This window comes from Pleurodeles waltl, chromosome 3_1 (assembly GCF_031143425.1).
Source record: "Pleurodeles waltl isolate 20211129_DDA chromosome 3_1, aPleWal1.hap1.20221129, whole genome shotgun sequence".
Classification (NCBI taxonomy): domain Eukaryota; kingdom Metazoa; phylum Chordata; class Amphibia; order Caudata; family Salamandridae; genus Pleurodeles; species Pleurodeles waltl.
This window is the reverse complement of record NC_090440.1, coordinates 641,255,302-641,279,474: the sequence shown is the minus strand read 5'-3', so window position 1 is coordinate 641,279,474 and position 24,173 is coordinate 641,255,302. Positions and strand designations below refer to the sequence as shown.

At 43.6% G+C, this 24,173-nt stretch overlaps 1 protein-coding gene across 1 annotated transcript in view; it reads left to right on the top strand.

Moving 5' to 3' along the window:
- LOC138284407 (mucin-2-like) overlaps window positions 1–24,173 on the top strand; it is a 1,933,778-nt gene that overhangs the window by 999,868 nt on the left and 909,737 nt on the right. Inside the window, exon 28 of the mRNA XM_069223144.1 lies at window positions 11,561–11,604. Within this exon, the coding sequence (XP_069079245.1) occupies window positions 11,561–11,604 (44 nt within the window). The remainder of the gene's footprint in view (window positions 1–11,560; window positions 11,605–24,173) is intronic.

The following is a 24,173-nucleotide window of genomic DNA, read 5'->3' as shown; positions in this document are numbered from 1 at the left end:
ATCGACTCATCACTAATCTTTTTGATGCACAATCACCCGTGCAGGTTATTTTGACGCTATCCAGGTACTTTTCAATGCTAACAGTGGTTTTACTGTTTACAAAAGGATTTAAGACTCTTTTGCTTTTAAAATTAAGAACTTGACTGATGTATGTTGGATTTTTGTCATTTTGGTCTTGTTTTGTTTAGATAAATATTTCCTATTTTTCTAAACCTGTGCTGTGCCATTTTGTAGTGTTTTCACTGAATTACTGTGTGCGTTGGTACAAATACTTACACCTAGACTCTGGAGTTAATCCTGCCTGCTCGTGCCAAGCTACCAAAGGGGTGAGCGGGGTTAGCTGAGGGTGATTCTCCTTTACCCTGACTAGAGTAAGGGTCCTTGCTTTGGACAGGGGGTAACCTGACTGCCAACCAAAGACTCCTTTTCTAACTTTGGTTATCAGAGACTTGTGTTTGTACTTGACATACAGTGACTTAGGGGGTCATTACAATCCTGGCGGTCAAAGGCCACCAGGGCTGTTCTGACGGAAGCAGGTATTATGACCGTGGCGGGAGCACCGTGGTCGCACCGCTGGGACCGGTGGTTTACCGCCACTTCAGTCCCAGCGGTTTTAATCCGCCAGGGCAGCGCTGCTTGCAGCGCTGACCAGGGGATTACGAGTCTCCCTACCTCCAGCCTTTTCCTGGCAGTTTGAACTGCCAGGAAAAGGCTGGCGGTATGGGGAGTCACTGGGCCCCTGGGGGCACCTGCACTGCCCATGCAACTGGAATGGGCAGTGCAGGGGCCTCCTGACAGGGCCCGTGCAGCTTTTCTTACTGCAATGGGCGCAACTGCACCCGTTGCACAGCCGCAACACCTCCGGCTCCATTTGGAGCTGGCTCCTGTGTTGCGGCCATGATCCCCGCTGGGCTGGCGGGCGGAAACCAGATTTCTGCCCGCCAGCCCAGCGGGGATCTCAAAATGACTGCGGTGGGAGTGCGGCCACATTGGCGGCCGCCCGGCGGTCCAACCTTGTCGGGCGGCTTTAGCCGCCCGCCAAGGTTGTAATGAGGGCCTAAGTGTACACTACTATTTTCAGGGCAGACCACAACTTGACCACATACTACTTGTCTTGTGATTTTTGCTTTTTCTCTGTGGGACTCTTTTTGTTCTACTTCTATATTTTTGCCTATCTCTTGATCGACTTTTCTTGAACTTTATTGGGAACTTGTTTCTGCTTTTTGAACTTTGCATTTTGTTGACTGTTCATCATGTCCCAATCTGGAGATGAATCAGCTGGAGCTGCTTTTGACCTACGGAAACTAGAGAGCCATACAGTGGCTCAGTTGAAGCAGTTCTGTAAAGATTTTGCCTGTCCCATTAAGGGCTCCACCAAGAAGGAGGAGCTGGAAAAGGCGCTGAGGGCCTGGGTGACAGCCAAAGAAGCTGAGGAGCACAAAGGGAGGAGGAGTTGGATGAGGAGGAAGAGGTGCAATCCATTAACAATGGTGGGCCTGTTATGTCCAGGGAGAGAGTCTCCAGGGCAGGTAGCAGTTTGTCTTCCAAGGGTCTGACCCCTGAAGAGTTTCAGGACAGATAGGCAGAGAGAGGATACCAATTGGAGCTGGAGAAGCTCAGGTTCAAGAGGGAGAGGGAGAAGAGAATGATGGCCATGGAGGAAAAGAGGATACTGCTGGCTCATGAGCTTAGCTTGAAGGAGTTAGATCAGAGGAGCCCGTCTAGTAGAGATGGTGGCAGCAATTTTACAATGCAGCCTGAGAGAGGGCTGCGGGGTGCACATTCCTAAAGATCTTGTGAAGGATTACAAGAGGGAGGATGACATATACTTGTGGTTCAAGGGGTATGAGTCTGCTCTCCAGATGAATCTGGTCCCTGAAGCTCACTGGGGGCGGGTCTGTGGAAGCAATTTTAGTTGGATGGGAGGGATACTTTGACATCTTTAACCAATTTTCAGGGGTTCACCTACTCTATCATGAATGATGCCCTACTCACAAGATATGGTCTCACCCCTGAGCAGTATAAGGAAGAGTTCAGGTCCTATAAGAGGAAGGAATCCCAAACATGTTTGGAGTGTGTTCATTCTGCAGGTCACTGGATGGTTGGGTGAAGGGCAGTAAGGTAACAACGTATGAGGGGCTTTACAATTTGATTGCTTGGGAGCACTTGTACACTGTATGTTTCCAGAGCTGCGCCAGCACCTAATTGACTGCAAGCTGACTGACCCCAGGAAGCTTGCGCAGGAAGCGGATCGCTGGGAGAGCACCAGGGTCCAGAAGAGGTATGGAGGAGAGCACGCCAAGGGTGGGCAGGGTCCCTGTCAGAAGAAAGAGGGGTAAGGGTAAACAGAGGTAGTCCCCAATCTGATTCCGAGGGGAAGGATTCCCAGCCCCCCATTGAGAAGAAGCCATTGATCCCCGTGTACTTCACCAAGTAGTTGCAAGTGGACAACTCAGCGCCTGTGTAGAGTGGCGCAGGTTCCCTTTGAAAGTGGGGCGGGGGGGGCTCAGGTTCCTTGAACGTAGCTGTGAGTCCAACCATGAAAAATCATTTAAGTCCGAAAGTAGAATTCTTCACCGAGGTCTCCTGCAATCCGTGTCTGAAGAAGGCTCCACAGAGGTCGGATCGCATTGGTGACTTTGTTCCACTGAAGAAAATCTTCAATAAAAAGATTGGGCTGATTTATAAAAAGTTAGCGCCGCCTGTACATCATTTTTTATGCAAAAGCGGTGCAAACTTACTGCTTTTGCGTAAAAAAATTACGCAAAGGCGACACAATCTTTTCATAAATCAGGCTCTAAATTTGAAAGTAAACTTTTGACTGAGGCCTCCTGCTTGCTGTAGCCAAGAAGGGCTCCATCGCGGTTTGCCTCAACCTTTGACTGCCCAGGTCTAGTGCGACCAGATGACCAGATTGGTGCTTAGAGGCTCATATTTATACTTTTTTAGCACCGCATTTGTGCTGCTTTTTAACGCAAATGTGGAGCAAACTTACAAAATACAATTGTTTTTAGTAAGTGTGTGCTGCTTTTGTGTTAAAAAGCGGCGCAAACGTGGCACTAAAAAAGTATAAATATGGGCCTTAGGGCCAGATGTAGAAAGATTCCAAATTGCGATTTGCAATTTGCGAGTCCCTGCGACTCGCAAATTGCAAGTCGCAATTTGGAATGCAGAAAGGTGACTCAGACACCTTCTGCAACTCGCTATGTGGGTCGCAAAGACCCACCTCATAAATATTTATGAGGTGGGTCGCAGTTTGCGACCCCATAGCGAGTCTAGGCACTCACAGGGATGGTGGCCTGCTGGAGACAGCAGACCACCATCTCCGTGACTGCTTTTAAATAAAGCAGTTTTTTTTTTTCTCTTTGCAGCCCGTTTTCCTTAAAGGAAAACGAGCTGCAAATAGAAAAATATACCGAAACCTTTTGTTTCGGTTTTTTTCAGAGTAGGCAGTGGTCCATAGGACCACTGCCTGCTCTGAAAAAATAATTTTGTGAGCATTCACAAAGGGGAAGGGGTCCCGTGGGGACCCCTTACCCTTTGCGAATGAGTTACCATCCACTTCAAGTGGATGGTAACTGAGAGTTGATTTGCGACCGCTTTCGCGGTCACAAATCAACTTAAATCGCGGTGCGAGTCGCAAATAGGAAGGGAACACCCCTTCCTATTTGCGAGTCGGAAACACATTTTGCGAGTCGGTTCCGACTCGCAAAATGTGTTTCTGCATCGCTTGAGGGCTTTTGCACCTCGCAAACGGCGTTTTTCGCCGTTTGCGAGGTGCAAAAGCCTACCTACATCTGGCCCAAAGTGTCTATGTGCTAGAAAACATTAATTCTTTGAAAATCTGTTTGGTGATTTTTAAATGCTTTATACACATCTCTCCTAAGTTAAACCTTGTGGCTCGATGCCATACTACCAATGGTTGAGCGAGGATTAATTTATTGAGACCTGACTGGACCTAGTGGGGGTTAGCGGCCTATTGCTAATTGTAGGTACTTACTATTCATGGTTAAACAACCATGAAAAGGCTGGCGGAAAACCAGGTCAAACCAGGTCATAATCAGCAACGCAGTGCAGCTCAACTTTGTTTCCGGCAGAGACAGCGGCATTTTGGTGGTCTGACCACCAAACTGTTCATTTGGCAGTTGGACCACCAAACAGGCAGCAATCAAGACTGTCAGCCTCATAATGAGGCCCTTAGTGGGCACTTTGTTGCCTTTCTGGGATTTGTGGTGTAGATGTTGTTGTCAACCAGCAGCACTGCCCACCACTTATTTATACTATGGAGCACAGATTTGTGACAATAGAAACTCCACACCTAGTATAAATTAGTGAAAAACAGGTCATAAAGGGGAATTTTGTAAGACAATTTCTGACATCTCAAACGATCTTGTACCAAAGGAAAGAAAAGGACAACCAATTGAATAAGTAAATACATAAAGAGAAGGGCAAAGAGAAACGCACCACAGCAGAAACTAAAAACAAATGATAAAACTGCAAGCATCGCAGCTAAAGTTATGGAGCATGAGTATATCGAGCATGAGTGTGGGAGCATGAATTGTTCGAATTACAGTAAACTGTAAAATGTACTATCATTAGCAGTTTCTTAGGATACCCTTTGCCACTTTCCAAAACTCTATGCTGAGACAGGTTTATAAGATGTTTTTAAAACTGAGCACGCTTCATGTGATTTACACAAATTAGCTGTGAAAAATCCACGTCTATGCTGGCAGAAAAAGTGAACTTGCATATTCTAAACTGAAAGGACAAATTACTTTTATTGGGCATGTAACATTAGTTTCCCTGAGCGGATATGTGACAGAACAACTAGGTCCTAAACAACTATAGACTAAATCACTACTGCTAAACAACTATAAAGTCTCTACCACTAAGTACTGAACAACTACTGTCTAAACAACAATTGTGCCTGAATAACAATTGCCTGAACAACTAATATGTATATATTTTTTTTTCAGTCCTCTTAAAGTCATCTCAGTGGCTTCCAGAGTTTAGGTTCAGTTTGCTCACTGACTTTGTGGTTGTCTTCTGTCTTTGCCTTTTCCTGCCCATTTATTTTGCTTGCTTTCCAATATTATGTTGCTCCTGCATCTGGACTTTGTTCCAGATTCAATCTCGGGCTTCTTGAAGACAGTCATGCCAGTGTATTTCCTTCATCGTATATATATATATATATATACATATATATATATATATATATATTCTAAACAACTAATAAACCATAAAACCAAAAAGAAAACCTTACCTTAAAATTAGTTGTTCAGGCAATTGTTATTCAGGCACAATTGTTGTTTAGACAGTAGTTGTTCAGTACTTAGTTGGAGAGACTATTTAGTTGTTTATTTTTAGTTGTTTAGCAGTAGTGGTTCAGGCAAGTAGTGGTTCAGACCTAGTTGTTCAGGGTGTTTCCCCTCTGGGCAAAATATTCATGTGGGCATCAATGATTTTACAAGCATTGAAGAGAAGGCACACTCCTGAAGGCCATCTTAAACATTACTCATTTTCTCTTCCTAATATTTTCTAAAGTTCCTAGCATACGTTTGAGCAATTAGATTAGTGAAGTGCTTCGGTTGAATCCTAATGAGGAACTTCACAGTGCACTGACCGAGTCCATCTTGGTCTTGTGCTACCACACACTTCTTTCATTACTGGCCAAAGCATCCAAATTACTGGACAGTCATCAATAAAACCTCCACAGTTTTCTTTTCCTCAAACAATGATGGACCGTCTCGGAGGTCTGCGAGAACCAGAGAAGCTGAAAAAAGGCTGGCTACAAGTTCCCCAGAACAGATATGAGCAGAGAGCAGCACTAGCAGCATTTTCAGCAAACAGAACACCAGCATGTGCACCAGTACCAAAGTAATTGCAGTAAAATGCTTCTGAGGCATGGTGCCTTCATTACATGCTTCCCAGCAGCAAAGAACCAATAAACACTATATATTATTAACTGAAGAAAAGAGGGTGACACTAAACTATATTGTCCGCACCTAAGGTCAGCCACTTTTTCTTCCAAGAAAGCAGATTTCAAGTGATGATGGGAAAATTGATAAAAACACATCACCCTATTTTTTGTGTACTACGCTACTCAGCTTCGAATTGCAAGGACGTGGAACAGGGAGGCCCTTCCTTGCCTGGTTGCTGTTTTTAGATGTTGTAATCTATCTGTGGGCTTTTAAGCACGCCCACTTCACGCCCATCACTATCACTCTTTAATGGGCTTGCCTTTCAAAAATCCTTTGTTATCATTGGTAAATGCTTTATGTTTGTCCCTCCTTGCACAGTTTTGTTACGGCCTTGGCCATCAACCCTGTTCCATGGATAATTGCACGTTTGCCGATTTGTTTGACTGCAAGGGAACTTTTTCCTTTTGTGTCTCTCCTTCGTGCTCACACTCATGGCAGCCGTGGCGTTTTGAATCGGCTCGCTTATGTCAACCATTTTACTTTTCATTTTCAATTTGTGTGGCAAAAAAAGTCCAGTTAGAAATTTACAACAGTAATAGCTCTAACTCTAGCAAATGCAATACCCATTGCATCGCAAATGCTGGTTACTATACGTTATCAGTTTTCTGAGGTTCAGAAATGGTATGTATCTTTACCAGTTTATCTGTTTTAACTGCACCTCTGTGGTAACGTGTGTAGAGTTCTTTAATAGATTAAGGCTTTTACCCAAAATAGCCTACAATACATCACGTGATACTTCACTAGTAGCTTTCAGAGCACATTGGTGAAGAATGCCAGTCCATAATGCTATTTAAAGCTACATGTTTTTTTTCAGTCCTCTTAAAGTCACCTCAGTGGCTTCCAGAGTTTAGGTTCAGTTTGCTCACTGACTTTGTGGTTGTCTTCTGCCTGTCCTTCCATGGAATCCATTTGCCTTTTCCTGCCCATTTATTTTACTTGCTTTCCAATATTATGTTGCTCCTGCATCTGGACTTTGTTCCAGATTCAATCTCGGGCTTCTTGAAGACAGTCATGCCAGTGTATTTCCTTCAACGTGCCAGTTTCTGGGGCCTTCCTGCAGATTCTCTCCACCTTCATATTGTACTTGATTATCTGAATTAGCTTTTGATTATCCGAATTAGCTTTTGGATATAAATATCTGCCCCAGTAACAGGACTTTGCGTGACTTTATACCAGCCGAAGCGTTTTTGAAATTTTATTTTGGATATTTCTGCAATCCATAAAGTGATTTATATTACTGCATCCGATTAAATGACATTTTTGTGACATCAGAACAAGTTGCAACAGGAATACATCAAATGCAATATCAATGGGGAGTTTGCAGTAGGTCAGCTAATATGTGCAATTTGGAAGGATTATCTTTAGGCAGTCTGACGTCTGCATTGTTCATAGGTTTCTGAATCTAAAATCGATTCCAGGCTTAATGGACACTGCTGGATTACATTGCAATTTACTACCTATAAAGCATGTAAGTACATCTGGAGCGGAGATCTGTTCTTAATAGCTAACTCTGATTTGTGCACTAAATCCAAGGAAGGGCAAATGTATGGGGATCCGAGTTTTCTATAAATAGATGTGACATACTATTGAAGTACTTCTCACTTACTAGAGAATTTTAAAGTACTCGTGGTTTACTACCGACTTCCAATTAGACTTCAGCAGCAGTCTAGGATCTCTACTAGAGTAAGTTACAACAAAATCTTGATGGATCGGGCCAATGGTGAATAGCTATTTATGGAAAAATATTGTGCAGAGCTATATAACCGTGACTATCCCCATTCAGACATATAATATACATCCCTGTCAAACACCTCCTTAAACATAGTTGATGACATTCAGCATTTCAGGCATACATGGTGAAATGTAGTAGTAACTGTAAAATAAACCCAGGGGCACAGACATATCTGTGCCCCTAGAAATTGTGGTAAGGGGAAACAATAAATAAGTGAGGTACCGTGCAGATTTGGGTGATAGTCACTGAATCTATGAAACCTTACTATCACGGGAAATTTATGAAATGCATTGTACCAATTTTGAAGATCATCATATTTTGGTTAATAATGCCTTAAAATGCAAAAAAGGCTCCTCTCTTAGGTTTGGAGAAACAAACAGATATTCAGGTGTGTGTCTTGTGTGGTGTCTCAGGCTGTATTTCTACATCCATTGGTGTAGGAAAGTACCATCTTGCCTGGCATGTTACCCCCATATTTCACTGTATATATGTTGTTTTAGTTGTATGTGTCACTGGGACCCTGCCAGCCAGGGCCCCTGTGCTCATAAGTGTGCCCTGTATGTGTTACCTGTGTGATGACTAACTGTCTCACTGAGGCTCTGCTAATCTGAACCTCAGTGGTTATGCTCTCTCATTTCTTTCCAAATTGTCACTAACAGGCTAGTGACCAATTTCACCAATTTACATTGGCATACTGGAACACCCTTATAATTCCCTAGTATATGGTACTGAGGTACCCATGGTATTGGGGTTCCAGGAGATCCCTATGGGCTGCAGCATTTCTTTTGCCACCCATAGGGAGCTCTGAAAATTCTTACACAGGCCTGCCATTGTAGCCTGAGTGAAATAACGTCCACGTTATTTCACAGCCATTTACCACTGCACTTAAAGAACTTACAAGTCACCTATATGTCTAACTTTTACCTGGTAAAGGTTGGGTGCTAAGTTACTTAGTGTGTGGGCACCCTGGCACTAGCCAAGGTGCCCCCACATCGTTCAGGGCAAATTCCCCGGACTTTGTGAGTGCGGGGACACAATTACACGTGTGCACTATACATATGTCACTACATATGTATAGCGTCACAATGGTAACTCCCAACATGACCATGTAACATGTCTAAGATCATGGAATTGTCACCCCAAAGCCATTCTGGCATTGGGGAGAAATTACATGATCCCCTGAGTCTCTAGCACAGACCCGGGTACTGCCAAACTACCTTTCCTGGGGTTTCACTGCAGCTGCTGCTGCTGCCAACCCCTCAGACAGGTTTCTGCCCTCCTGGGGTCCAGCCAGGCTTGGCCCAGGAAGGCAGAACAAAGGACTTCCTCAGAGAGAGGGTGTTACACCCTCTCCCTTTGGAAAAAGGTGTCAGGGCTGGGGAGGAGTAGCCTCCCCCAGCCTCTGTAAATGCTTTAATGGGCACAGATGGTGCCCATCTCTGCATAAGCCAGTCTACACCGGTTCAGGGATCCCCCAGCCCTGCTCTGGCGCGAAACTGGACAAAGGAAAGGGGAGTGACCACTCCCCTGACCTGCACCTCCCCTGGGAGGTGCCCAGAGCTCCTCCAGTGTGCTCCAGACCTCTGCCATCTTGGAAACAGAGGTGCTGCTGGCACACTGGACTGCTCTGAGTGGCCAGTGCCAGCAGGTGACGTCAGAGACTCCTTCTGATAGGCTCTTACTTGTGTTGCTAGCCTATCCTCCTTCCTAAGTAGCCAAACCTCATTTTCTGGCTATTTAGGGTCTCTGCTTTGGGGAATTCTTTAGATAACGAATGCAAGAGCTCATCAGAGTTCCTCTGCATCTCTCTCTTCACCTTCTGCCAAGGAATCGACCGCTGACTGCTCTGGACGCCTGCAAAACTGAAACAAAGTAGCTAAGATGGCTACAACAACCTTGTATCGCTGATCCTGCGGCCTTCTCAACTGTTTTCCTGGTGGTGCATGCTGTGGGGGTAGTCTGCCTCCTCTCTGCACTAGAAGCTCTGAAGAAATCTCCTGTGGGTCTACGGAATCTTCCCCCTGCAACCGCAGGCACCAAAAGACTGCATCACCGGTCCTCTGGGTCCCCTCTCAGCACGACGTGCGCGGTCCCTGGAACTCAGCAGCTCTGTCCAAGTGACTCCCACAGTCCAGTGACTCTTCAGTCCAAGTTTGGTGGAGGTAAGTCCTTGCCTTCCCACGCTAGACTGAATTGCTGGGTACCGCGTGATTTGCAGCTGCTCCGGCTCCTGTACACTCTTCCAGGATTTCCTTTGTGCACACCCAAGCCTGCGTCCCCGACACTCTAACCTGCAGTGCACGACCTCCTGAGTTGTCCTCCGGCGTCATGTGACCTTCTTTTGTGACTTTGGGTGAGCTCCGGTTCACTCTTCTTCTTAGTGCCTGTTCCGGCACTTCTGTGGGTGCTGCTTGCTTCTGAGTGGGCTCTTTTTCTTGCTGGACGCCCCCTCTGTCTCCTCACACAATTGGCGATATCCTGGTCCCTCCTGGCCCACAGCAGCATCCAAAAACCCAAACTGCAACCCTTGCAGCTAGCAAGGCTTGTTTGCAGTCTTTCTGCACGGGAACACCTCTCCAAGCTTCTTCACAGCGTGGGACAACCATCCTCCAAAGGGGAAGTTCCTAGTCCTCTTTGTTCTTGCAGAATCCACAGCTTCTACAATCCAGTGGCAGCTTCTTTGCACCCACAGCTGGCATTTCCTGGGCATCTGCCCACTCCCGACTTGAGTGTGACTCCTGGACTTGGTCCCCTTGTTCCACAGGTACTCTCATCTGGAAATCCATTGTTGTTGCATTGCTGGTGTTGGTCTTCCTTGCAGAATTCCCCTATCACGACTTCTGTGCTCTCTGGGGAACTTAGGTGCACTTTACACCTACTTTTCAGGGTCTTGGGGTGGGCTATTTTTCTAACCCTCACTGTTTTCTTGCAGTCCCAGCGACCCTCTACAAGCTCACATAGGTTTGGGGTCCATTCGTGGTTCGCATTCCACTTCTAGAGTATATGGTTTGTGTTGCCCCTATACCTATGTGCTCTCATTGCAATCTATTGTGACTGTACATTGCTTGCATTGCTTTCTATTGCTATTACTGAATCATTTTGGTATTGTGTACATATATCTGGTGTATATTTGCTATCCTCATACTGAGGGTACTCACTGAGATACTTTTGGCATATTGTCATACAAATAAAGTACATTTATTTTTAGTATATCTGTGTATTGTGTTTTCTTATGATATTGTGAATATGACACCACTGGTATAGTAGGAGCTTTACACGTCTCCTAGTTCAGCCTAAACTGCTCTGCTAAGCTACCTTTTCTATCAGCCTAAGCTGCTAGACACCTCTTCTACACTAATAAGGGATAACTGGACCTGGTGCAGAGTGTAAGTACCCCTTGGTACTCACTACAAACCAGGCCAGCCTCCTACAATTGGGCTTTGAGATAATCATGGATAAGGGCTATTAGCTGTAAGGATGTAAGATCAAGTCACAACTGAAGGAAGCAGAATGAGGTGCTTTACTTGTGAAATACCGGATTTAAAAATATTCTCTCAACCTGCGAGAAATCTTATATTGTCCTCCTATGTGCAAGAAAGTCACTATCATCAAGAAACATTTTCACACGTTTCCATGCTTGTATTGGGATACAGTTTTTCCAATGGATCACTGAAGGATTTTAGGACAGTAATTTGAAGCTATTCACAGATTAAGCACGACAGGATGATCCCGAGCATTGGCTTGACCGCTCTTAATATTTTAGAATTTAATGGATCGAAATTTACTAGGCCAAAGACTATATTGTTTCTGTTTCTCTTGATATATTGTATTGCTTTTTTTCTTACAGTGAATGTACAACTAAGGGCATTTCATGCAACTACAACATTAAAGGTAAGAGTTCTGATTACATGCTTTGTATTTATCATTAGATTAAAATAGCCGTTTTAAGCAGGTATCAAGAGTTTTATAGATTATGATGATGTAATGGCACAATTACTTTGTGGAATCCCATCAAATGGAATAATAATCTCAGTTCTTTCTTATTAGATCACTGAAGGACCCTGCTTTAACGGCAGGAGTGTATTATGAATCTGAAAGGAAAGTACATATTTTAAACCCATATCAACGAAAGGATTTTCCCTTACATATTTGTGGGAGCTATTATCATGCCACAAGTAATTAAAAGTTGTTTGCTTTCAGGTTTGAGCAAATATAATAATGAGCATTGGGTGGTCAAACTAGGTACCTGCACCTGGTCACTAGATATTAAGGATTTTATACCTGTGTGTAGTTCTGCGAATTATTTTTAACCATCCTCATAGAGGTTTTTGAACTTTTTGTATGTGTCTTCTGAATAGTATGTCCAAATTGAATATTTTATTGATGTAAAGCACTTGGAGTGAACTAGGTTTTTGTCATCCGTGTTTTCTCACGGAAAGGGAAAGATTTGTGAGGTCAATAATTCTGAAATATTTGAATGCCACGGTGTGCAACTTCTCTTGAATCTAAGAAACAATACATTAAGCTTTGAAATAGGTGATGAACATATTCTAGGCACTACTACAAGATGTGCACCATTTTAAGTTATTCAGCTTTCCTTCCTTCCAGGAGATTCAGCTAATACAGACTGCAATAGAAAGGTTTGAAGTGGTTATACGTGGGTACAACACATGTCCTACAAACAATATAATTGGCACATACCCTAGACTAACATTGATAACAGCACATAATTTCAGACTGAGCGACTGAAATCACCTTATAGGCTAGATCTAGTTCGCAGTTTATCTTTGGGTATTGTCCCAGAAAATGAGACAAAAGGAAGCAATGTTTTGGCAGGATGGGTCATTCTGAAAGTAAGAAACATTACATTAAACTTTAAAATATATGACGGACATATTCTTGGCACTACTGCCACATGTGCATTATTGTAAGCTATTCAGCTTTCTAGAATCTATCCTGAATCCTACTTTCCAGGAGCTTCAGCTAATACAGATTGCAATGGAAAGGTTTGAAATGGTTAGACATGGGTACAACAAATGTCCTATAAACAATAAAATTGACACAATACCCTAGACTAATATTGACAACATCACATAATTTCAGTGGTTGCCTTAGAGACTAGGGGCCAGATGTAGCAAAGGGTTTTTCCCATTCTGTGTCAATGTGAAAAATGTGTTCGTACATATGGCCCTAGGTGTAGTTTGCAGTTGGTCTTTGTGTATTGCTCCCAGAACGTGAGACAAAAAGAAGCAGTTTTTAACAGGATGGGCCATTCTGAGTTAACAAGGGGGAGGAGTTGTCACCTACCGCACTTGTACATCACAGGGGCCCTGCCTGGGCACTCTTACAAAGGGTTTGACACTATTATTTTGTGACCCCAGACAATCTGGTGCCGGGTGAGTGAGGCAGAAAATTCCAAGCACCTCTAGAGGGATGGAATCCACTGGAAGTTTCTCCCACTTCAAAGTGGCTACCAGGAATAAATATTGGAACTCAGACACCAACCCTTCAGTACACTCCTAGGCCTCTGGACTTTGCCAGAAAAAAGGACTACTGTGCTGCTGAAAGTACTGACACTCTGCTGGACTGCTCCTCTGAAGGTTTGCTGCATTGCTGTGCTGAACTGCTGCCCTGTTGACTGGGTGAGTAGCACTGGACCTGCATTTCTAAACCCAGGACCACAGAGTGACTCCAAGGGTTAGTTGGCTCTGCCTCCTGGTCAGAAGCCGCAGAGACATAACAGCGTTGAACTCACAATGTTTGTATTTGCTATCTGTAAGTCCTACCCTGTCAAGGTGTGACACCCCAGTCCTTTGGAAGTAGACCAGAAAGTGCTCTGCCAGCCCATCTGTAGACTAAGCAGAACTGCCACATCTCCTCTGCTGCGCAGCACAACCCCAAGCAGAACCAACACATCGCCTCTGCTGTGTGAACTTTCCCAACACAAGGACTTTGCTATGCCCGTTCAGCCCTTGGCCCCATCGAACTGCCACTGCTTAAAGCATCCCAACTCAAGCTCTCACATCAACACCCCTCTCATCTACAGTTTCCTTGATGACAATGAAGGACCTTGCAGCAAAGCCTCGCAGCCCCTCAGAACTGATGCTGCACAACGCATCTCTGACCAAGACCTTGCATTGCCTCAGCTGTGCAACACATCCTCAATGCAGGATCCCACAAACAGGGTTTAAGGTACTTTTGTTCTGCGCACCTGACTGGGTCTCTGTAGCCAGTCTGCACTCTATTGCAGTCAGCCTGAACTTGTGACTTTATCCTGGTCTAGCGCAATCCCCCTCTCAACCGGTAACTCAATTTCCTACAGGAGGGTTCAAAGAATAGTTAGGGCAGGTCTGCACCTTCTATAGCTCACTTAATTTAGAAATAGTTTAATAAAAGTTTCCTAGGCCATCATAGAATTTGCAGAACTACATAAAATGTGAAAAAGATTACTTTGAAAATTCATCACATGGATAAAAAATCAGCATGCTTGCTTCAAATTCGTTCAGAGGAAAGCTCAGTTGCCATACCAACCAGTTCTAAAACTGGTTAGGATAGAACGCTCCCATATTTTGTTAACAAAGGATAAATACAGTTCCATTCCACAAGTTTTTGTAATTCCCTCATATTCTGTATTTGCCATTTTCTGGAATATCAAGTCACTCTGGTCTCCTCTTTTTTTATCAATGAAGTTCTGTTTCAGCTACAATTTTTCAGAGCTCAGAATTTCTTAGGGCTTACTGAATAACACACCCCTTACCAAGGACTCAAGGACAGACCTAATTTAAACGAGCCAGGGAATCTTTAGACCATGCCCACAGGACAAACAGTCACAAATAATGTCCTTATTTAATGATGCATCCTGATTGGTCCATATGGAATACCACAATAGAAGTGGTGCTAGCTTAATTTGATCTTCTATATAACCGGCTCCTAGCTTTTCATGGATGGTGTGTTTTTAAGTGCTGTGGGGTATCCATGCATACCAGAAAAAAACAATTTTGTTCTATCTGGAGGGTACTGACATTCCTATAATTCCAGACATTAAAGCCATAACACATCACAGGGAGACATTAACAGTTAAATATTTCCATAAGGGCCGCAATCCAACAAGGATCTCCTTTCCCAATCCTACTGAAGGTAATACCCAAAAAAGGAAAATGATATGCTCTTTACAAGCAATGGCCCTTGATAAAAAGAAAAACCTGCATGCTCAATTTTTTTGCAATAACAGTTCATGAAGAAAGGTTTACTGAGACCAGTTTTCAAATTGAACCTATCCATAAAATCTATAACTGCATCAGTTAACTTTTTAAGACATTTGGGGTGCTTGCAATAAAAACTGTGTTGTTGGAATAAATAAGTGCTGGCAAGGGCCTGTTCTTAACTGTGGGCATCTGTCCCTTTCTTAGCAAGCCACAAGTTCTAATCATTTATATATAAAAAGAACAGTATAGAGGCAAACACACACCCTTGTCGTACCCTCTAGATAATTTAAATGGACTTGTATACTCCCTATTAACTCTACACACACCTAACATAGGTGTACAGATATGTGTGTAATGCACTAATGAAGTCTACCAAATCCTAATCTAATCCCTTAATCAGTAAAATTGATCAGAGCCTTCATCTATTTAGACTGTCAATGGCAGATGACAATTCCTTAAAGAATAAATATAACGGACAGGAATTTGTATAGGTATATTTGCTAATTATTAGGTGTAGATTTAAGCATTGTTCTTCTGTACCAACACATTTCCTGAATCCATACTGAGCCTTTTGCCAGGATGTTCTATTTCACAGCCCAAGCCATAATCCTGTCCATGACAATATATCCTATGACTTTAACCATTAAATTTACCAATTAAATTGAGCAGTTACAGTGGGATTCATCTCAATTACCTTTTTTGACTACCATTGCAGATCCCCCTGATGAATGCATTATAGGCAGTTCTGCACTGAGCAATCAAAAGATTATTTCCAGGTGTCCTTTTTGAGTCTTCATAAAGGCATCTATTTGCCAATCTACTTGTTTTATCAAACCAAGCAGTGCAGTTTTGATATATGGTCTTAATAGGTTCCATGAGAAGATCAGTGATTTCCCTCCAACCTTATGAAAAGAGACTATAGCTTCAACTGGAGTGAGATCTAGGGATGTACAACTGGACACAAGTGCAAAATTTCCTCAATTTACTTATGAAGAAATAGGCCAATATTCAATCCCTTCCATACAAAGGGCCTCATTACGTGTTTTCCGGGCTCAGGACCGCCATGTTGTCGTACTGCCAACAGGCTGGGGGCGAAGACCGCCAAATTATGACCATGGGGGTATTGCTGACAGAATACAGCTAAAGCACTGCCGGCACCGCCACTGCAGTCAGACCCCGATGGACAACGGAAGGCACCTTCAGGGTGGCAGAGACCATGTTTCCATCAGACAGATTACAAGGCAGCACAACGCCAATGTTTCCGCCACGGTAGCACCATCACGGAAACCCAGGTGGAAACGAAGTGCATAAAAGGCAACATGCACCTCCAGGAACCAGAATTGGACGTCATCCCACTGCTCCTGCTAGCACACAGACTTCAGAGTCTTTGCCGGCGATGGCGACAGCAACCATAAATACACACACATATCTGTAACTGCTGTGTATTGTCAATGTTTATACACTTACATAATATACCATCGGGAAGGAGGTGCGAGGGCGACAACCACACGCTACTAGACATTAACACACACACTCACATACAGCCACACATACAGCCACACACACACAGTACACAAACTAAGGCCAACACACACACACACATACAAACACATCAAAAACATTCAGGTTTAGGCTTAAGGGAGGGTTGGATATTCTTGGGAGGGATAGACTTCTTGACAGAGGGAGGGACATAGGTACTTGCAGGGGGTGGTAGAGAAGGTCCTGGAGGTGGAAGGGATGGACTTGCGGAGGAAAACTGAACATTTAGGGGTCTCATTGGGGAGAAGCGTAGGAAAAAGGGCAAACTCCAAAAGGAAAGCTTTTTTAGAGACACGGGGATGGTCATAGCAAAAGGGTTTGGGTATGGAAGGAGAGGGAGTGGTTGTCTGAGGTGTTGGTTTGGATGTCTTGGGTGCATGTTTTGTGGGAGATATGCTTGTTGGTGTTGGGTGTCTGTTGGGTGGGTGAGTGAGGGTGTTTATGTGTCTTGGGATGAGGGGGGTGGAGGTGCTGGGGGATGCCATGGTGGGTGGGTGACTGTCTTTTGGGGTAATGACTGCAGGTATAGTGGATGTGCTGCATGTAGGAGTGTTAGTGGTTGTGGTGTCTATGGGTGTTGGTGTGGTTACTGGGGTGGATGTCTGAGGGTCTGCTGTGGAGCTGTCTGTGGGTAGGATAGGTGTAGTGGCTGGATACGTGAATGTTGGTGGTGTATTAAGGTGTGTCAGGTGTGCGATCTATGATGCTGGGTGTGGTGGAAGTGGTGGGATTGTCAGGGCAGGTTGTGACTGTTGCTGTGTGTGCAACTGAATTTAGCTTGTGTGCATGCCAGTGGTGTGTCTTTTGTTGCTAATGTCTGTCTGAACTACCCTTGGATGTTGAGGTGGATGTATGCCTGTCTGTTTGTGTACTCTGGCTGGGTCTAGGAAGAGGGGTCTGGGATTGGGAAGAGGAAGGTGGAGGGGGAAGGTAGACAAAGGGTGACTGTCTGGCATCAGTGTGGAGGCCAGAGCCTAAATGGATCTCTGTAGGCCAGCCAGTGTGCCATACTCTGTTGGATTTGAGTTGCCAATCCCTGGATGGCATTCACGATAGTCGACTGACCCAGAGAGATGGACCTCAGGAGGTCAATAGCCTACTCGCTGAGGGCAGCAGAGCTAACAGGGGCTGGGGCAGAGGTGCCTGTAGCAAAAGAACGTCCACCCTCATAGGTGAGCGGGCACAGCCAACTGGATGGGGAGCTACAGGGAGGGCGGTGGTAGAAAGAGGGTGGTGGACAGAGATGGTGTTGGGGTGGTCCCAGATGGGTCTGCCACCCCAAGGGAGTGTCCACTGGAGGAGGAGTCCAAATATGATGATGTGGATCTTGTTTCCCCCGTGGAACTCCCCTCGCCCTCTGGGCAACTGGGTCCCTCGTTGTAATTGGTATCATGACTTGAGGGCCCGTGGCCAGCAGCTTCTCCACTTGGCTGTGCCCCGTCTCCTTTGCCTGCCGATGCTGATGCTGGAAAACAGAAAGAGAGGTAGGGTCATCATATTATTTTCAAACATTACCATCACACTGTACAGATCAATCATATTACAACCACTTGGACTACACCCCCAGGTAAAACCAGTTTATTGCCAACATCATGTTACAACTAGATACAATCTACACCCACTACCTTACACCAATGTCACACACCAGTTAAGCCACCTTTCACACACCTACTATACTATCATATCTGAAGAGCTATCACAATAACCATTCCATGACAACCTGACTTGGCAACATGATTCTGAGTCCCTATTCACAGCAACACAGTCTAACAGCAACCAAGCAATGGGAAATAGTGATAACATTCATTTCAACATATCATGTAATGTACCAGGAAAGAAACCTTATAATGTCCAAAACACAAGACCGCACATTGCATACAAGCCAAAACCATTTCATGTCACAGAGTCCACAACCTTCACAATTGACATTTGCAAACATGCAACAACTATATTTGCCTTTTAAAAATTGGAGTATTATAGATTCTAAACACGTCACCAACATATGTTCCAATAGTCATGGGGGAAAGGGTGATACATACTTTGTTGAGCTACTCATTTTAGTCATTCTCCACCTGCAAACAAAGTCATGTACACTTACAGGGGCCTACTTAGCCCACAGGATTTACCCACAGACAACCCTAGATACCAAACCAACACCTTAAAAACAATGGATACCTGTCATGTGCATGAAGGCCACATACAGTGCAACTAATCATGATGAGTGGCAACATCAATAGCCCATTACATAACTGGCAACATCACTATCCACACTTCAGACATGAGCAATCTTATAGCTGTATATGAATATTACAATGCCATGTCACACTTCTAAGCGTAACATGATAGAGACATACACCTTGAGGCAAGCCAAATGACTGACTACACATACAATTCCACCAACATGTGTGGGTGAACTATCACATCTGCAACACAATTAAGTCAGTACAAAGAATAGGATTCCATACAAAAAGCCTTGAAAACATATCCACAATAGCAAAAGTAAGTATGTTTAATTTGCATCACAATGTTGATATATTGCTGAACCTAACAATGCACATATGATGCTGGCAAAACCCAGTGTAGATTGTACCTATTAATAAAATTATGTAGCCTATTTAGCACGCCTGCAACACATTGGAATAGGAAATTGCTGTGTAGCTATTTACCATCCAAAGAACGTGTATATCATACTAATATTCTGAGCTCTCATATATAAATGATATGGGTTGCACTAGGAGTCTGGTAATACCACCATGGTTTCCAACATGCAGGATGTTCATTCTGATGAAACATCACAGGTGTCAATGCATAGTCCTTACTTACCAATGAGGACACCTCTTAATAGGTCTGAGTAAGTTTAGCAAGTGTGGCATGTGAAATGTCAGATTGAGATCCCAGCCTCACAATAAGTTGACACTCATTTCAAACTTCAGGAATAGGAGGACTGCTTTCAACTTGCAAGACTCTATGTTGCACAAGGAGATGGATCAAGGGGCATTGGAATGGACAGAGGGCAAAGACCAGGGCAGCTTACCATCTGGATATTGGGAATATGGATCTGTAGGTGGCAAGGATCAACCAGCAGGGTATTAAGAGCAGTTTTGTGGTAAACATATGACAAGTCACATGTGCATCATCATATGGTACCGTACAGAAAGGATGATACAGGTGAGTAACACATCCATATACACAATACTATTTGCACACCTATGTACCAACGTTGAGGACTGTACATCTAGGTGTTCCTGGGAGACATTTTACCTTTTGCACTTACTACATTGTCACAGCTCAGAGTCTTTCACATCATACACTGACCTGGCAGATGGATGTAAATGAATGTAGTCTGTACTTACAACCTTGTGACTGCTGTGTTGCCCTCAAATGCCCATCCAACTCAGGGTAGACCACTGCCAATATGCGGGCCATTAGGGGTGCCAAGGTCTGACGGGCACCCCTTCCTCCTTGGGAGGACACCCCCAGCTGGGCCTCTGCTGTTTTCCGGGCTCAACGCCTCAGGTCCTCCCACTGCTTCCTACAGTGGGTGATCCGCCGGCTTTGGACCCTCAGGGTCCACACTTTCTTGGCAATGGCACACCAGTTCCCCTTTTTATGATGAGTATTGAACTGCATGCATGACACAGACAAGAGAAGAAAGTCATGTCCACATGCTCCATCTAAAAAAAAGTAGGGTGAAAAATCAAGTTAGTGCAAGTAGCCAAACATGCACATCCTCACACTTCAAACTATTATTCAAGTCGCCATCTGCAGTCAGGCCATGTGTGAAGTGGAATCAGGCATACAACATGCTTAACCAGTACCAGGTTTTGACTAGACACATATGACCATACTACAAGTCCTTAAAATGGCATATCTTAACAACTATTTGCCACACCAACATTGATGTTAATGATGTAATGAGCATTTGTGGATCAGGGTACACACATCACACACTACCTACTATGTTTCAGGGGTAATAGTCTTTCTATGCACATGTGCATATGTCCATCTACACACATGATGGCTCAATCCTTCATTCCTGCACATTTCATCTACATCATGGCTCAATCCTTAATTCCTGCACATTTCATCTACATCATCATACACTCAAACTTTCACCCATTAGTATTGCTTTGGACTCACCTGTGTCTCTGATGCACCATATAGCTGTTCATACAGAGGTAGGGCCTCCTCCACAAACATGTCCAGCTCTTCTGGAGAAAAGGAAGGGGTCCTATCACCTGCAAGACGTGGCATGTTGGCTCTCAGTGGCAGTACACAGCAGCTCAGGTTGTGGAGGTCTTGCTGGCTGCAGTGTCAGGAATCAGGTGAGGGATTCTGCAGAAGATGGCGGTCATGTCCGCCACAGACAAGACCGTCACTGCAGGCAGATGTCGCCATTCGTCCAAGTCCGCCAAAGGCAGCAATGTGTTCCAATGGCAATGTCTACCACAATTGTAACCACCTACCCCATGATGACATCCGCCAGCGGAGTCAGGTCATTTCCTGAGGTCATGTACAGTAGGTCATGCAGCTGCCATTTTAGGGTGGGTATATGTATGATGTAGTAATGAAAGTTATGTCATTTACTGAAAACTCTATGATAATGTGTTAAGTGCTGGCTTACTGTTTACAAATATCAGTGTGCATGTCATTAGTACATGTACATGAAACAGTGTTGTCACCATACTAATGAAAATCTGAAGATAGTATAGGTGCAGCAAATATGTCTCACATGTCAATTAGGTTGATGTAACTTTTACTGTCAGAGACATGTATCTCCATTTAGAAAACATGCAAGGGTTTAGGAGATTTGAATACAGTACACTTTCATATTTTGCCTAGCAATGTGCTGAATACCACATATTCACTGTTTCATGTGACACAATTTAGATATATGTGTGCCGTTGGCGTGATCATACCTATGATGTGTTGATGACTGTTGTTATCAGTCCCTGGTGTCCTCTCCATTTTGGGGATGGTAAGGTTACCAGTAGGAGTAGTGGAACACACAGCTGCTGTAAGTGATGCAACAAGTGATGTATAAATTAGACAACTAAACACGGTATGTGACATACACACACTGCCTTTACATGAGCCCCTGAAATGACAATGACAGCTGCTAATTAATCTGGGTTAGTGCAATGTGAGAGACAGAGAATTGCAATTGCATACAACATGCTCCAAGCTTTAGAGTATGTTGGTGTTTAGATGGTTGCTGATACCCTCATATCTTGTCTGAGAAAAGACTTGAAAGTGTAAATTTTTCTCCCAGTAAGGTGTATGGCATCATTAAGTCAACTAAAAGCTGAACAATTCACAATGGGGTCAGAGCTGGCACACAATATAGGATTTACAATTTGACCTGGGCCTGTCTGGATGTTCTGCAAGTTATTAGGGAGCTTTTCTTGGAAGCCAGTTTGGCATGGGACACAGCAGTAGCTGTGATTTGCTTGTAATGGTACTGGCAGTGGGCCATTGCATAGCTGTCATTTCCATGAATTGTTAAATGCTGGCCTGTGGATTACAACCTTGTTCTCTGACAGCCTTTTCATGGCGGCGACACCACCACGAAAAGGCTGGTAGTGAACAGGTGCAGGTGGCGACAGGGGGCCCAGCACCGTCACAATGTTCACTATCTGCTTTGCGGACAGTGACCATTGCGAGGGTGCTGGTGCATCCTGCGGGCTACAGCATTGCAGCCAGCCCAATTGCAAGCTGGATACAATGCTGTAGCCTGTTTCTTGTTAGGCCAGCGGGTTAAAACAAAGGTTTCCACCCGCCGACCTAGTGAGAAATTCCTTATTATTCCGGCGAAGTGGTCACCACAAATGTCATGGACTGCACACAGCTTCTCACCTCTGGATGCAGGATTCGAAAGGACACCCAGTCTTCTGCTGGTTCTGGATAAACCCAGATAGGGGTGACCCTTTCTAGTAGCCATGGTGCTCCTTGACAGAAAAACGCCTAAGCAGACAGTACCCTCCAGAAGGAGTCCCAGAGGAAAAACCCAAAAGAAATGGGGAAAAGAACCTCAAAACAGGAACTCCTGAAAAGGAAGAAAAAACAGGACTTGACAAGGGGCAAAAGGCAAAATCTCCAACAGCGAAACAGGAACACCGAACAGGAGCGAAGAGCACCACCAAAGGGAAGTGTTTGCAACGCAAGGCAGATCAGGAGTGAGTGACTTATATACTGGAAGACAGAAAGTGACATCACAAGAAAGTGAAACAACACCATCTTGAATTGGGAAAAGCCCATAAAAAGGAATAGGAAAAAAGGTTGTAGTGTAAAAGAAAAGGGCATGCTGGGAAAAAGAAACAGGAAGAAGACAACATGGAAACCAGCAGGAATACAAAGAAAATGAAGTGCACAGAGGCCAAAGAAAAAAGACCACCACTGACAGGGAAAAAGAGGATTCACCAAAATAGGTAAGGACGACGCGACCGGGAGCATAAAACATGCTTCCTGGAACGCGTCACCAAAATGGGGAAAAAACGCGGAGGACGGCGCTCCGACAATCGGATGCGCGATCTGACTGCGGTCGGGGAAAGAGATGCTGCGGTGAGGCACGCCGTCACCGAAATCGGCAGCCACCATGTTGGGAGTTTGGCAGACAGGCTTTTCCTTCTGCTAAACTCAAAATGAGGCCTATTGTTGAACCTCCCTCCGCCCCACAAACATGGGAGGCCAAGAGCTGCCAGTGTTATTGATTTTAAAAATATTACATAAATCAAACTATCCTAAATAATTTAAAAGACAGGCAAAAGGATTATCATGGGGACACAAAAATATATTGCTCAACTTAGCATTATAATCGCCTTCCACAAAGAGATGGTAGGCTTTTCTTAGATCCAGCTTTGAGATAGGCAAATCCTCAGTGAAATAAATAAGCTGCAGAAATTTGGATTATCATTATTGTAAACATGAATTAATGCCACATTAGGTTTGTCTGGCCATTTAAGTAGGAAGGCTTACATGAGTGTACAGTCAGGTGGTAGCTCTATTATCAAACAGGAGAGGTCATTCTAAACTAATATGCCAGTCCCGCTTAAGATCTACCAGAGTGGGACGGAATGGTGGGTCAATTTAAAAACACCTCACAATGACACAATTCACTCAAAATACAAGTAGTTGTAAAAAAACTACAAGCTTAATGAGAAGAAATTATAAGAAATATTATTAAAAAGTGCTAAAAAATATGTGGAACAGAGCTAAAATGTTATAAAAATGCTAAAAAAAAATTATCAACAATTACAAAAGTATATTTAAAGTATAAATGGAATAGTACTATAAACATATAACTCTAATAAATAGTGCTAATTAATTTATACTGAAAAATTGATTATAAAAATGTAAAAATTAAATGCACTATGTATCAACAAAATGTATTTTAAACAATAATTATGCACCATTTTGTGTATAAATGTTTAAAAATAAACATGTTTTAAAGGTGTGCCAAAATATAACATATGTGTTACTATCCCAAAAAATTATATTTAAATGTTCTACCACTGTACATGTGAAAATGATTTATGATTTATTCTAAAAAAAAGTATGTGTAAAGAAAAAAAATATAGATGTACATTAAATAAATAAAATACAAAATATGGAGACATGATAACATGTACAGTTTATTATTCTAAACAAATTACACACAACTATACGCAAGTACAAATGACAAACTATTTTGGGGAAGGAGTGGAGCACTTAAGCAGT